At 47.3% G+C, this 12,645-nt stretch overlaps 1 protein-coding gene across 1 annotated transcript; it reads right to left on the minus strand.

The window, feature by feature from the left end:
* Window positions 1-214: 214 nt before the first annotated feature.
* On the minus strand, window positions 215-12,122 carry LOC115648103 (opsin-5-like). Its single transcript, XM_030555242.1, has 4 exons — window positions 12,035-12,122; window positions 8,039-8,332; window positions 5,353-5,684; window positions 215-1,392 (listed from the first exon to the last, which is right to left on the minus strand). The coding sequence occupies exons 1-4, from the start codon at window positions 12,105-12,107 to the stop codon at window positions 1,048-1,050; spliced, it is 1,044 nt and encodes a 347-aa protein (XP_030411102.1). The 5' UTR covers window positions 12,108-12,122; the 3' UTR covers window positions 215-1,047.
* Between the last annotated feature and the right edge of the window lie 523 nt (window positions 12,123-12,645).

Below are 12,645 nucleotides of genomic sequence, written 5' to 3' on the forward strand. Positions count from 1 at the left end.
AGCATTTTCCAACAAAGTGTTTGTAGCAGGGTGGTTACCCCGCTCCTGCCCTAAAGGGTTAAAAACGGCCCTGGGAGGGGGCTGTGGCTGGAGAAAGCAGCTTTTAGGCTCAACTGACTGGGAGAAGTGACTGCAGCTGGAGCCACTCTCCAAACAGACTCAGCTGGCCCTATAAAGGCAGAGAAGCCAGGGGCAGACAAACAGTCTCTCTCTGTAGAGGGAGATGGGCCTGGCTGCAGGGAGCTAGACATAGGGTACCTGACTGGAGCAGGGCTGAGGAAAGGCAGAGGAAGCTTCCTTATTCTACAAGATTATTTCACTGCTCACATCTTTTTACGTTCTGCAGCAGTAGACCCTTTCTCTAAGACTGCCTCAGTCCTTCTGAGCTGTCTCAGCACAGACCCGCCCTCTTATAGAATCCTTGCCCTGACATGCCTTTCTGGCATCTGGCCCTGTAAATTTGGGAGAGGCAAACGACTGTAGCCCTCAAATGGCCATTTTGCAAGTGGTTGCTGCATCTCGTAGCCCTGTCTCTTCCAGCTGGTGAGAGTTCTTGATTCTGCTATGTTTGTCCTTTCTTATTGCTGGGGAAGTGGCATATTCTCCTTCTTTGTGTAAAGGCATCTAATTCGAGGTGTGGGGTTCAACTTCCAGTATTATCAGTTGTTTTCTCTTGAGGCACAGTCATGAGATTCCAGCATAAAGTCAGAAGCATAAGGGAAAAAAAATAAAAACCAGTAAATCCTCTTTCAAGCATCATACTTATTCCTCCACAGTAGCTAAGCTAAAGCTGGTTTCGTTTGGTTTAGGGCAGAGGGGAATCCATCGATGTTTTAATTTTCATAAAGTGAAAGTCCTTCAAAACATCTGTTTCCTTGCTGCTTAACTTTTTTTAAAAAAAAAAAGCATGGTTCTTTACAACATTTCATTCAATTTACGACAGCAATTTATGATAACATACATCATGACAGCCCTCCTGGGCTCAGTCCCTACAAATACAGGATGAAGTAAGCTTTTCCGCTGTGTTTGTAAAGCCAGCTCTGCTGCTCATTGGGCTGAGGCCTCCCCATAGTTCAGCTTTGCAGTTGGACAAGCACGTATGTTTTCTCTACCCATCCACATCATCGACACGTGGTTTTCCATCGAGTTCTCTGTGTTAAAGTGAGGTAGCCAGCCACAGCAACACTTCATTTGCTTAATTTCACGCCGGAAAGTTTTGCTGAAGACGTAGTAGATGAAAGGGTTATAAGCTGTTGAAGACTTGGCGAACAGACACGGCAGTAGCGTAATGACAGGATGTAGAGAATTGCTGGAGTTAAAGACTGACCAGAAGCTGACGGCTGCGTAGGGTGTCCAGGCGCCAAGGAATCCGACGCTGACAAGAACGGCCATCTGAAAAAGGCACAGTGTGTTCAGTCTTCAGCTAACACTGCTTTTTTCCTTCTCTGGCTGTGATACGTCACAGGTGGTGGAGTATGGCCAGAGAGCCTGGACCATGGCGGCGAATGGACGTATAAGGTCCCTGAACTACACCTCTCGCGAGGCACTGCTGACTCAAAATATTTCTGCTTTCCGTACAGAGAAGAAGACACTTTTAATGAACAGCTTTGTTTAGTCTAAACCCCAATTTTTTATCCCTCCCAAAAAAAAGCTCTGATGGAAAATTTTTGACCGGCCTTACTCAGCATCGTCCAGTCTCTATGTCCGTTAAAAATATTGTAGGGCTACAAGACAGAACCCCACTCAAAATGATACCTTAACGTGTTTTACACCCATTTCAGCATGATTGGAGATACTTTTATACAAGCATAAATCAGGGGCACGGCTGTATAATGTAGGTCTAATGGGCAGCATAGTACATGAGGTATATAATTCATGGCAGTGTAGTCATGCTGTTGAAACCAGTGTGGATCCAAGTGCTCTCTGGATGTCTGTCCACAGTGGTAGTTACATGTATAGAACACGTTAATGAATCATGGCTCTGATCCTGAGGCAGGATACTTCCTGGTAATCACTGCACTTCTGTGAGAGGGTGTGTACACCACTCTGGCAAAGAGTGTGTTAGTGGCACCTGGCGGGTGGGCCAGGCCTAATTTAGGATTTGGCCCAGTTGGAAAGGAGCTGGGTGGCTAATAGAGAGGAAGGACTTCAGGGGAGTAAAAGAGACCGGCAGCCCTGAGGGGAGAAGGTTTGGAGGAATTCTGGCAAAAGGCCAGGAGAGATACTGAGCAGGATGGCACAAGGCCCAGTGGAGAGCCTTGATGGAAAGACAGGAAGTGGCCCTGCAGGGAGGAGTTGCTTGTTACAAGAGTCTGAACAGACTCTGAAGAGCTCAGAAGGGAGCGGGGGAAAGGGCTGAGGGACAGGGCAAGGCAGGAAATGGTACAGGGAAGCAGCAAGGAGCTTGAGGGAGCAAATCTTAGCAGCTTGCTACAGGGCCCCCGAACTGGAACCCAGAGGAGAGGGAGGGCCTCGGTTCCTCTTCTGGCCATCAAGAAGAATGGTGTGAAAGCCCCCGATACAAGATGTAAGGACTATTAAAAGCCCAGAGATAAGGGACGGAAGGTCCACTGAGCTCATAGTCAGGGGCTGAAGACCTGGCCTGAGGTCATCATCAACCATTGTTTGTGGGACTTTGTTCCCCTAGAAGGGGACTGAACTTGACCTGGCTGGAGTGCCAAGCCACAAGAAGCAGCAGATTTCTGCAAAGCCACATTGACTGTCAGCGGCAGGCACCAGAGGAACAGAGCCTGCCCTGCTGGGGTGGGAGAATGCACTGATCGGTGAGTCACACACAATGCATGAGTGTGTCTAACATGCACCATCTACTCCTAGGATGGGAGGCCAGCTGGGTCTTACCAGTGGTAGGGCATGATCAAAGCGTTGTCATTTATCAGAGCATAAATCAAACCCCTGTGACCTTAACTACTAGGTCTCCTTTCTGAATTGATGAATGCTGACAAGCATCCACAACAGAAAACCTAGCACTTTGGAAGGGCACTAATTGGTTTGCCTTGGTAGCCGTCTCAGCTGAGGCCAAGAAATGAATGCAGCTGGAGACTGAACAACCCTTGCTGTCCAATGGATGGGGAGAACAAATTATGAAATTTGTAGAACTATGGGGTGGAATCACGCAGTAATGACTTTCTCCGAAGAGTAATTATGCATCAATGCTTTTATCACTTCTTTCTAATACAATAATTACTATCTAGAAGACTGCCTCTCTCCCCAGGAGAGGCTGCCGCAGCTGCAGTCAGCAGAGGGTATGAGATATGCCTCATTATGGTCCTGAACCTTTAGAATTTGCTTTTCCCATTGCTCCATGTCCAGTTGTGCAACTAGACCCAGCTGTTTCCCTGGTCTCTAGGGACTTAGGAGATGGGTGAGGCTGAAGGATGGTGAGAAGGCGAGGCAGCTCTGGAGGTGATTTGGGTAGTGGTGTTTATTAAATTTGGACAAGATTTTAAATAAATAGGAATCTGATTTGTTGTTTTTTTAAGGCTCCTAATAAGTGGCTTGATTTTTCAAAAGTGATGAGCTCTCATCTGTGGCTGGCAATTGTAGGAGCCTAGAGTTTTCAAAATTCATGAGTCAGGCCCCTAAAATCAGTAGAACAGCTTTACAATCTTGAAAATTTAAAAAAAAAAAACAAAAAAAACCCCACACCATTCTGGGTTCTCAATTGGTCTTATAATGCTTAAGCCTTTATGGGTCACCTTTTCCAGCTTTTCTCTGCAACCATGAGGCTAGAAACTTTTCTTTTAAATAAAAGCTGAGTCTCAGGTAATCATGTGACTCCAGGAGCTGGGGCTTTAAGAAAAATACCAAATTCTGTGAGATTTGCAATTAAATTGCAAAAGTTGGCTACACTGACACTTCTAATCTTCTAGCTCTCTTAGGCCCAGATCCTCAAAGGTATTTAGGCACCTAACTCCCAATCAGTGGAAATTAGGTGCCTTTTAGGATCTGGGCCTTCAATTAACCTTGGCCATATGTTGCTTCTAGGGTAGTGTTATCCTAGGGTAATTGCTAGAGCCTCCTTATTTTATGATATGTAGTTTCTCAAAGGGTACCCAGAATCTGGGCTAGGGACTTCTGTTTACAGTAGCATAGAAGGGAGTAAAATAATGTCAAATTACACTATGCACCAGCAGATGGAAGTTGAGGAAATAAAAGTTCTTTGAACTGGAGAGTCCTTTATGTTGTTCATCAAGGAAAAATTAATGTTTTGTTCCCTATTCTTACAAAATAACATTCAGCCCTTCCATGCTAGGGTTCATCTGAGGTTTTCAAAGCACTTTCCAACATGAATGCATGGATTTCAGGGCCAGAAGGGGCCACTATGATCACCTAGTCTGACCTGCTGCACAGCACAAGCTAAAGTATTTCACCCAAATTCTGTATGCAACCCATATTTTCTATTTGAGACATGGCATAGCTACAGTAGTTAACCCACACCATATGCTTGTGTAGCAGGCAAAAATATCAATTTGCCCACCTTCCCTCTGGAGGGGAGCAGCTTTTTGACAGTATACATTAACCCGCAGCCCACTTCCTACAGCACTCTCCTGGCACGCGGGAGACCCAAGCACAAATCCTTTCTCCGTGTCAGACAGAGGTGAGAATTTAACCTGGATCTCCCACATCTCTAAGCGCTGGTTAAAAGGTATGAGCTGTGCACCTGTCAGCTTGTTTGGAGTTGATGGGGGAGGAGTCCTTAGGTGCTTGGAAAGTTGCACTCAATTCTTTCCAGTTTCTTAGGCCACAGAAAGGAATAATCAGCAGCTCTCAGATATTCTGAGTCACTTATAAAAACAGCATGGGTGACGAGTATAGTAGGTCAGGGGAGTCTGAACTTTCCCAAACAGCCAAGTTATGGGTCCGCCCTGAGGCCCCTATTCCACCACGTCCCAATCTTCTCCTGTGGTCCAGCCCATGCTGCTCCTCTTCCCATCCTCCCTCAGTCTCTCCCTTGAAGCAGGCAGGGCCTCAAGTGGGTGGGCTGAGATGGCTGGGGCTGGAGGGCTGGGACTTGGGGCAGAGCTTCTTTGGCTGCTGTGGGAGGCTTGGGATTCTGGCAGGAAAGGGAGGTGGAATGGGAGGGGCCTCAGGCAGAAGGGGCAGGGCTGGGAGCTAGCCTCCCCAAATGGGGGGTTCATGTGCCACCCATGTAAAACAGTCTGGCTGGATGAGATTGGAGAAATGGCACAGATCCTCAGATAGGTGCAAAATAAAGTGGGCAAGAGATTCCCACTCATTGAGTGTGAAGGGAGCTAGATGGGTTCCTGCAAGGGTCACATCACACAGGGCCCCTGCTTGCTTTGACCTGTTGTGGCTCTTCAGGTCACTCACCAGTGTCAGCCTCCTTTCCAGCTTAGCCGCATTAGGGATCCTGTCAAAGTTCTGTATCTCCTGATATGCTTTGTGAACCTTCCATGCTATCCCCAAGTAACAGGCGAGGATGGTCAGCGCAGGCAGGAGCGTGCACAGAATGAACATGCTCAGGATGAAAGAGAAGCCGTTGGCGGAGTTGTGGAATTCGCTCCACGCTATCGTGCAGGAGATGCCGAAGGGTTCAGGGCCATAATAACCCCAACCCAGCAAAGGCAGAATGGCCCAGAGCAGCGAGCACAGCCAGATGAATGCAATCGAAATGCGAACAGTGTTCTTGTTGATTGTATTGCCTGGAAGGAAAGGAACAGCAAGTCCATATGAATCTCACATTAACCCCATGATTTCAGGGCTAGTTGAAAGGAATAAAAGATTTGCCCCATGGGACCCACCAGCAGGGTGATCGCAATCTGCAGCAATTCAGCGGGAGGTTCTTTGCTCCGAGCGGGAGTGAGGGACCCTCCGCTGAATTGCCACTGAATACCTGAAAGTGCCACCCCACTCCAGAGTTGTCGCCTCAAGCACCTGCTTGATAAGCTGGTGCCTGGAGCCAGCCCTGCCCACCAGGCAGTGCCCTCTGATGTATCAATGTTGTTGTACCATGCCAACCACAGCTGAAGTCAAGGAGGTGCCCTGGATTTCACAGCCCTCTGTGCCAGGTCCTCAAACTGGCCTTTTCTCATCCAGTGCAGCCGGGGAATGGTGCTGCAAAGGTGGCTGAGCTATCACTGCAGCTCCCTGATCGTTGGGTCACTGCGGGGAAATTGATACTCTAATAAAATATTCGCAGCACCAAGTCTCTGAGACCAGGCTCAGGCCACAGAGCTAAACATTGCAATGTCATGGGGAGCGTCTCAGAGCCCAGGCTCCAGCCTGAGCCCAAATATCTCTGCTGTAATTTCAGAGCCCTGTGACCCCAAATCAGCTGAGCCGGGCCAGCTGCAGCAATGCCTCAGGTCTTTCATCACAGTGTAGACGTACTCTGAATGCCAATCTAGTCCCTGGAACAACTAAGAGCAGCTGCAAGGCTGCTACTCTAGAATTGTACCAGCCTACAGGGGGCCATGCCAGCAGGCGAGGATTGCCAGCCTGCAGCGGTCTGGTTAGGCTTCTTTCTCCCAGCCAGCTTCTTATAGGTAGGGGGTGCATGAGTCAGGAAGTGGATTCTGACCAGCCCAATTTTCCCGTAGCCAGGTAATCCAGGCCAATGCAAAGTAGCTTTTGCAATACCAGGAACTAGGCCTTTGTCTCTCATTGGTGCTTTGGTAATGTTACTTGTTAAGTGATGCCTTGTAGAACCAACTCATTCTAGTTAATAGGTCACATGTCATGGTGGACTCACTCTGCTTCCCCCAACCCCAGAGGCTATTGTCTGTCTCTTCTGTTCTGAAGCCAAATCTCCTCCTCTGCCATATGGTTTCTTTACTCATTTCCCCCTAAGAGCAACTGACAACACATTGAAGATAATGAAGTGCAGCCTATTTGGAAACAGCTGTCCGTAGCCTGCTGAAGAGGGGCTATCAAATTGCTTATAGCTCTGAGTGGCTTCTACTGCACTCTTCCTTCAGGGGACCTCAAAGATATCACTTTAATGAAATGCCCAGCTTCCCACACAAGGAGTGGGGATCCTAACAGGTCACCAAGGAACAGGGATAGACAAACCTTAAAAGATTCTGAGTTTCAGGACAGTTAAGCACCAAATTCTAGTCTGAAATCCATCATTGTGGCATTATGTGTACTACAGCAGCACCTAGAGGCCCCGTTGTGCTAGGTGCTGTACACGTATTTAGTGAGAGACACTGCCTTCCCTGAAATTACAGCCTAAATAGATGAGACAGAAAAAGGATGGGAGGAAGGAATCACTTGCATTGACATATACAGAATTGAGGAACAGAGACTTAGGGCCATATCCACAAAGGTACCGGGGTGCTGCAGTTCCTAGCTCCTATGTACCAAGCTGCCTAATGTAATCCACAATCCTGCGTTAGGGGCCTAAGGAAAGGATCCTCAGAAGCCAGCAAGATGAACTGGGAGCCACCTATGACCTGAAACTCGCTCTCTTAACATAACAGCCCAATGCTCTACTATTGTGGACCCCAGATGACTCATTGTCATGACCCAGGTCCACAGGAGCAGCCATACATCAGCCCTCCACTGGGCAGCCTGCTGACAACTGCTGACCCCAGGACTTATGAAGTCCAGCCACGGTTTAAAGCTCCGCTCTCAAGGTCCTATTGGAGAAGTCCCAAAGCAGCCAATTGGCCTGCCTGCCCGCCCTATTTAAGCCAGCAACAGGAACGGGAAGCTGTCTGAACAACCAGGATCCACCCTGTCCTGGACTGTGTACCTTATGCCTCCTCATCCTGCGTCTCCCCGAGCCTGAATGTCTGGCATCCTGACCTGGCTTGGCTCCTCACCTCTGATCTCCAGTTTGACTCCTGTCTCTGACCCCCTAGTATCCTGACCCGGCCTGACCCTGGTTACTGACTCATGGTTCTGATCCCAAGTTTGTCTCCTGCCTTTGATTTCCCAGTATCCTGATCCAGCTGACTCTCAACTCTTGATTGTGGACTCCAACTCTGACCACTAGGTCTGGCTGCCCACGACCCAGCCTTGACACTCTTCAGTGTTATATTTTATTACTTACTATTAGATGTGGATGAGTTGGTTACAAGGAACCGGATCACAGCCATCATACACAAGGTCATCATGCTGGAGACACCGAAGAGGAAACCCATCAGGGCATAATATATACAGGATGCATCTCCTCCCAGCCAGGCATGGTTCCATGCTGAGGCAATGGCCAGCGGGTACATGCTGATAGCCATTCCAAGATCCGTTACGGCTAAATTTATTATAAGCAGCTCGGGTGACTTGAGATGGGAAGAGCGCTTCACTGCAGTAGCAAGGACTGCTGAATTCCCCAGAATTGTCAGGATGCCTGAGAGGGGAGAAATAAGTGTAGATAATAATAATGATCGATGTGTTTGTTGACATGCCAGTGATGTGCTTGACGCTGTGAAAGACAACCAGTGCCAGTCACTGGCCTATCTATCTAAAAGATAGATATGTAGAGGTGCCATTTATAAGGAGGGCACTTGCCCTTCTCCAAAACCTTGGTTTGCTCCCCCCTGACTTTTCGTATTCTCCATTATGTCTTTCTGCTTTTCACCACTCCCTCCCCCACAGACTTTGCAGGATATGAAATAAACACGTGTAATGTTCTAGATGCTGACATGACTGTGCTTTCCCCACCTCCCCCACAAAAACTTTTCTGAAAGGACGTCCCTGCAGACACAGAGCTAACGTGCACTGGGACGCTCGGAGGCGTTTGGCTAACGATGTGGCTCTTTGGCTCCCTCTAGTGGCTAGACAACACAGAGGTTTGCATGTGCTGCTGTAAGCTGCCAGGCCTGGTCATCAAGTTTATGTGGTAGTAATAATAATAATAATAATACTTGGCTCTTACGTAGGGTTTTTCATCAAAGCCCTTCACAGTATTGAATGCATGTATCCTCACAACTGAGCAAGCAGTCCCTGGGTCAGTCCCTGCAGCTGACTTGAACAGACATTGTTAGTGACAGGATGCTGCAGAATGAATCACAGCATTCCTTGTTTTGCTGCAGCCAGGCACCGGACATTTTGTTTTGCCCCCTGTCCTTACTGGGACCTGCCTGCAGCTGCGTCTCTTCTTTAGGATAGTGTCAGTCTGTTGGAGTCAGTGGGGTCATACTAGTGTAAAAGCTGTGAGGGTGAGCTAAGAATCAAACCCAGACCTTCCTGTGGGACCTAGAAGCACTGTTTTAGCCTAGAGGATCTGTGCTGATCCATCTGTATATGATTTGTGTGAGATCTTAAAAACTAAAAAACTAGTGCACAGAAATGTGCCTGGCTTAAAATATACAGGGCCCAGATTCCCTGATATGGTCTGGCTTATTTACACAGCTCTTGCAATCCAAAGCAGCCATAAACCTGGCTTAACTGGTCCTTGCCAAGACATACCAATGAATTGGGCCTGTGAAGTTCAAAACACAATGATTTGGGGGGTCAGACCTTTGCTTTATTCTGTGACTTTACTGAGGAAAGAGCGGAATTTGACCCTTCACCTAATAAGACTCTTCAGTTTTTTAATGCTTCTTTTAGTGAAAATCTCTGCTGAATAAACTTCCTTTCTGAAGCTTTATTAGCTTTGCTGAATTCATCACAAAGTTCTGTCTCCCTGACCTCAGCACCCAACCTTCCCAGGCCTCTACATGCAGAGCTGCAGGATTGGACTCTGTGTTAAGGTTACCATACATCTCTTTTTTCAGCTTCCTTTCTCCAGTGGTATTTATAAAATAACAGGAAATGTCCCAAGTTTTTGCAGAGCAGACAATCTGCTCCAAAAAAGCCCTGATTGGTCCACTTCCCAATTGGTCCCTCCCCTGCATCTGCCCTCCTGTCCTCTGCCCTCCTCTCGCCTGATTGGTCCATTTCCCTGCAAGCCACAGCTGCCGGATCCTACCCACCCACCTAGTCGCTCTCAGTCCTCAGGAGTGGGTCCGCAGGAAGGAGCTGACTGATGGCTGTCATTGCATCCTTGGCTTGCACCTGCCACCTTGAAAGGAAGTGACACTACCCCTCACCCCCAGTGAGTACCCCCACCACAGGTACTTTCTTTAGCTCCTCTCCCTTCAGAAGTGTCCTCTTTTTGGGAACCTGAAATATGGTAACTCTAGCAGGTCTGATTGGTCATTATGCTAAGTGCCACCTGGATTTTTCAAAGTGCATTCAACATCCCCGGGGACTGGATGCTACTCAACACCTTGTAGCATGCTAGCCATTATGTCCACATGGCATGCTTCATACTTCTCCCAAGCCCCTAACAAATGGTTTAACATCAGAGTCTGTTCCTTTGCACGATGACTATGGCTAGACTAGGAGCTAAGGGTGCGGTGTTAGATGGTGTTAGTTAGCTAAATAACACTTAAACTCTAGCCAAGACAAAGTGATTGTACTTTAATACCAGAAACTTCTATGCTTAAACTCTGTACCATTCATTTTCTTTTTAATATCATCTTAATAAAATGCTTAAACCTGTGCTAAGCTGTTAGGGAAGCACAGGCTTTAACTGGATCAGCTTAGCACTTGCAAACTAACCTTGCTTTGACTGGAGTTTCACAAGGCTTTAGACTGAGCTAACTAACATTGTATTCAATCCTATATCGGTCCTTATACCACCCACATCAGTGTAGTATCTGAGCACCTCACTCAGTCAAATCCTAGGCTGAACTAAGAGTCGATTGTTAAGGGATAGGCTGTTTTAAATGATGAAAATAGGCACAAGGTGCAAATTCCTATAAAAGCAGGCTAGCTGATGTAAGAGGAGCACAGAAGTAACAAAATGTTGTCCCCTCTTTCTCGGAGGATGCTTTCACCTAGCAAACCACTACACTCTTTAGTAATATTTTGGCAAGAAAAATGACACTAGCTTGTCCAAAATACCCAGAGCAAACAATTGGGTCTGTTTTATTTTCAAGCAAGTACGGTTCTGCAGCAGCGAGATTGATCTAGAGTTTTACGGTGAACCTGCTCTCTACAGTTAGCAATGATTTACAGTGCCTTCCCTTAGCTGTAAAAGCAAGACTGTAGCAGTGTGTTCGTGAATAAGATGCAGCAGTGATGTATTTGTAGGGGAAGAAGTCAGAGAAATGTCCAACCTCTGAAAAATAAACAGTGTTCCTTGTTTTCCATAGATCCCTAGCCGGGGAACATATTTCCCCCTCCTCTATAACACTTCGCATCATCATTTCTGAAATACACCTTGACTAGCTAGTTCCCTCTCTCACCTATAGTGGGGCTAAGAATTTAGACTGGGATTTTCCAAGGAGCCTAATGGAGCTAAGCACTCAAATCCTATTGAAATGCAGTAACAGTTGGGTGCTTAACATCCTTAGGCTTTTTGGAAAATCCCAGCCTTAACAAAAAGATCACAATGCTATTCGGAAGCATGCAAGAAGCCTACAAGTAATAAGGATCCTGAGCTGAAGCCACACTCTGCGTGGTATATATGTACCCCTGTACTGTACTTCATTGTAAATCTACCTTCAAAAACACAAATAGCCAATATACAAATAGCCTATACAAAACTCACATGCTATTTGAAAAGCCTCTCGCCCTTTTGTACAAGCTTGTCCTATTAAAGCAGAGCTGTTCTTCAGAAGCAACTCTAGGATCAGACCAAAGATGCTGTCCTGTGCACACCCCCACAAAACTGCCTCTCTTTTTTTGATCGTCAAAGTGACCCATAGAACTCCAGCACCGGGATGCTGAAATGGAGGCAGGCGATTTACAGTCTTGGTTCTGCAGAGGAGAACGTCTGCTGGCAAAAGTTAATTCTCAAAATTATGGGCAACAGATTCTGGAAGGGATAGTAAACATTGTGCATCAGGGCTCAAGCCAATCTCTAACTATTAGAGACTAGGATGAGATCAGGGGTGGGAGACAGGGGCAGATTATCCCATCTGCCTATTCTTGCACCTTCCTCTGAAACTTCTGGTACTGGCGACTGTCAGAGACTGGACCAAATGGACCATGGGTCTGCTTCAATCTGGCAGTTCCTGTTTCCTAAACAAGCATCAGTGACTGAGGAGGGAGAACTCACCTATGATCAGAAGAAACACTCCTGCTCCGTAATCCACTGTGGGGTGGAGTTTGGAGAGATATTGCTGCTCCATGGCCCCTTGTGGAAGTGGGTAAAGATTTAAATCAAAGACAAAGCAATACTAGGAGGGTCGGTAAAGAGGCTCTTCCTCATGGTTTGTGTGGAGTTTGTCCGCAGGTGCAGGCAGAGAGGTGGGATGCAGTCAATTTAAGGGTCCCCCCTGTGCATTCTCATCTCTCCCTTTCCCTTGTGCTCCCTGGCAGGAGATGAGGAGAGTGGAGCTGGGGAAAGCACTCCTCCCTGGGGAGTGTCAGAGCTTGACACAGCCAGTGTTACACACTCACAGCCTGACTGGCTACCAGAGCCTCCCTCCACCCACTCCTGCTCTGCTCTCTGGCTTGTCAAGCAACCTCTCCGTGCAAATCCCCTCTCAGTGCACTGCAGTGGACAAAAAGCAATTGCAGCTCGTCCAACAGCATCTCTAGGGAAATAGATGCTATGGAGCAGGGAGCTTTTTATTGCTTTATTTCTGAGGCATGGAGATGAGAGGGCTGAGGAGGTTTCTTTTTGCTCTGCCTTGTTACAATTAGGATGACCAGATATCCCGATTT

This window comes from Gopherus evgoodei, chromosome 3 (genome assembly GCF_007399415.2).
Source record: "Gopherus evgoodei ecotype Sinaloan lineage chromosome 3, rGopEvg1_v1.p, whole genome shotgun sequence".
NCBI lineage: Eukaryota > Metazoa > Chordata > Testudines > Testudinidae > Gopherus > Gopherus evgoodei.

What these genes read in the sequence shown, in the direction of transcription:
- LOC115648103 (XM_030555242.1), bottom strand. Translation starts at nt 12,107, where the DNA reads ATGGAGCAGCAATATCTCTCCAAACTCCACCCCACAGTGGATTACGGA. An exon ending in CAACTCATCCACATCTAATA is followed by an intron (nt 5,685 to 8,038) that starts GTAAGTAATAAA and finishes CTTTCCTTCCAG; the next exon opens with GCAATACAATCAACAAGAAC. An exon ending in TGGAAAGGAGGCTGACACTG is followed by an intron (nt 1,393 to 5,352) that starts GTGAGTGACCTG and finishes TGCCTTTTTCAG; the next exon opens with ATGGCCGTTCTTGTCAGCGT.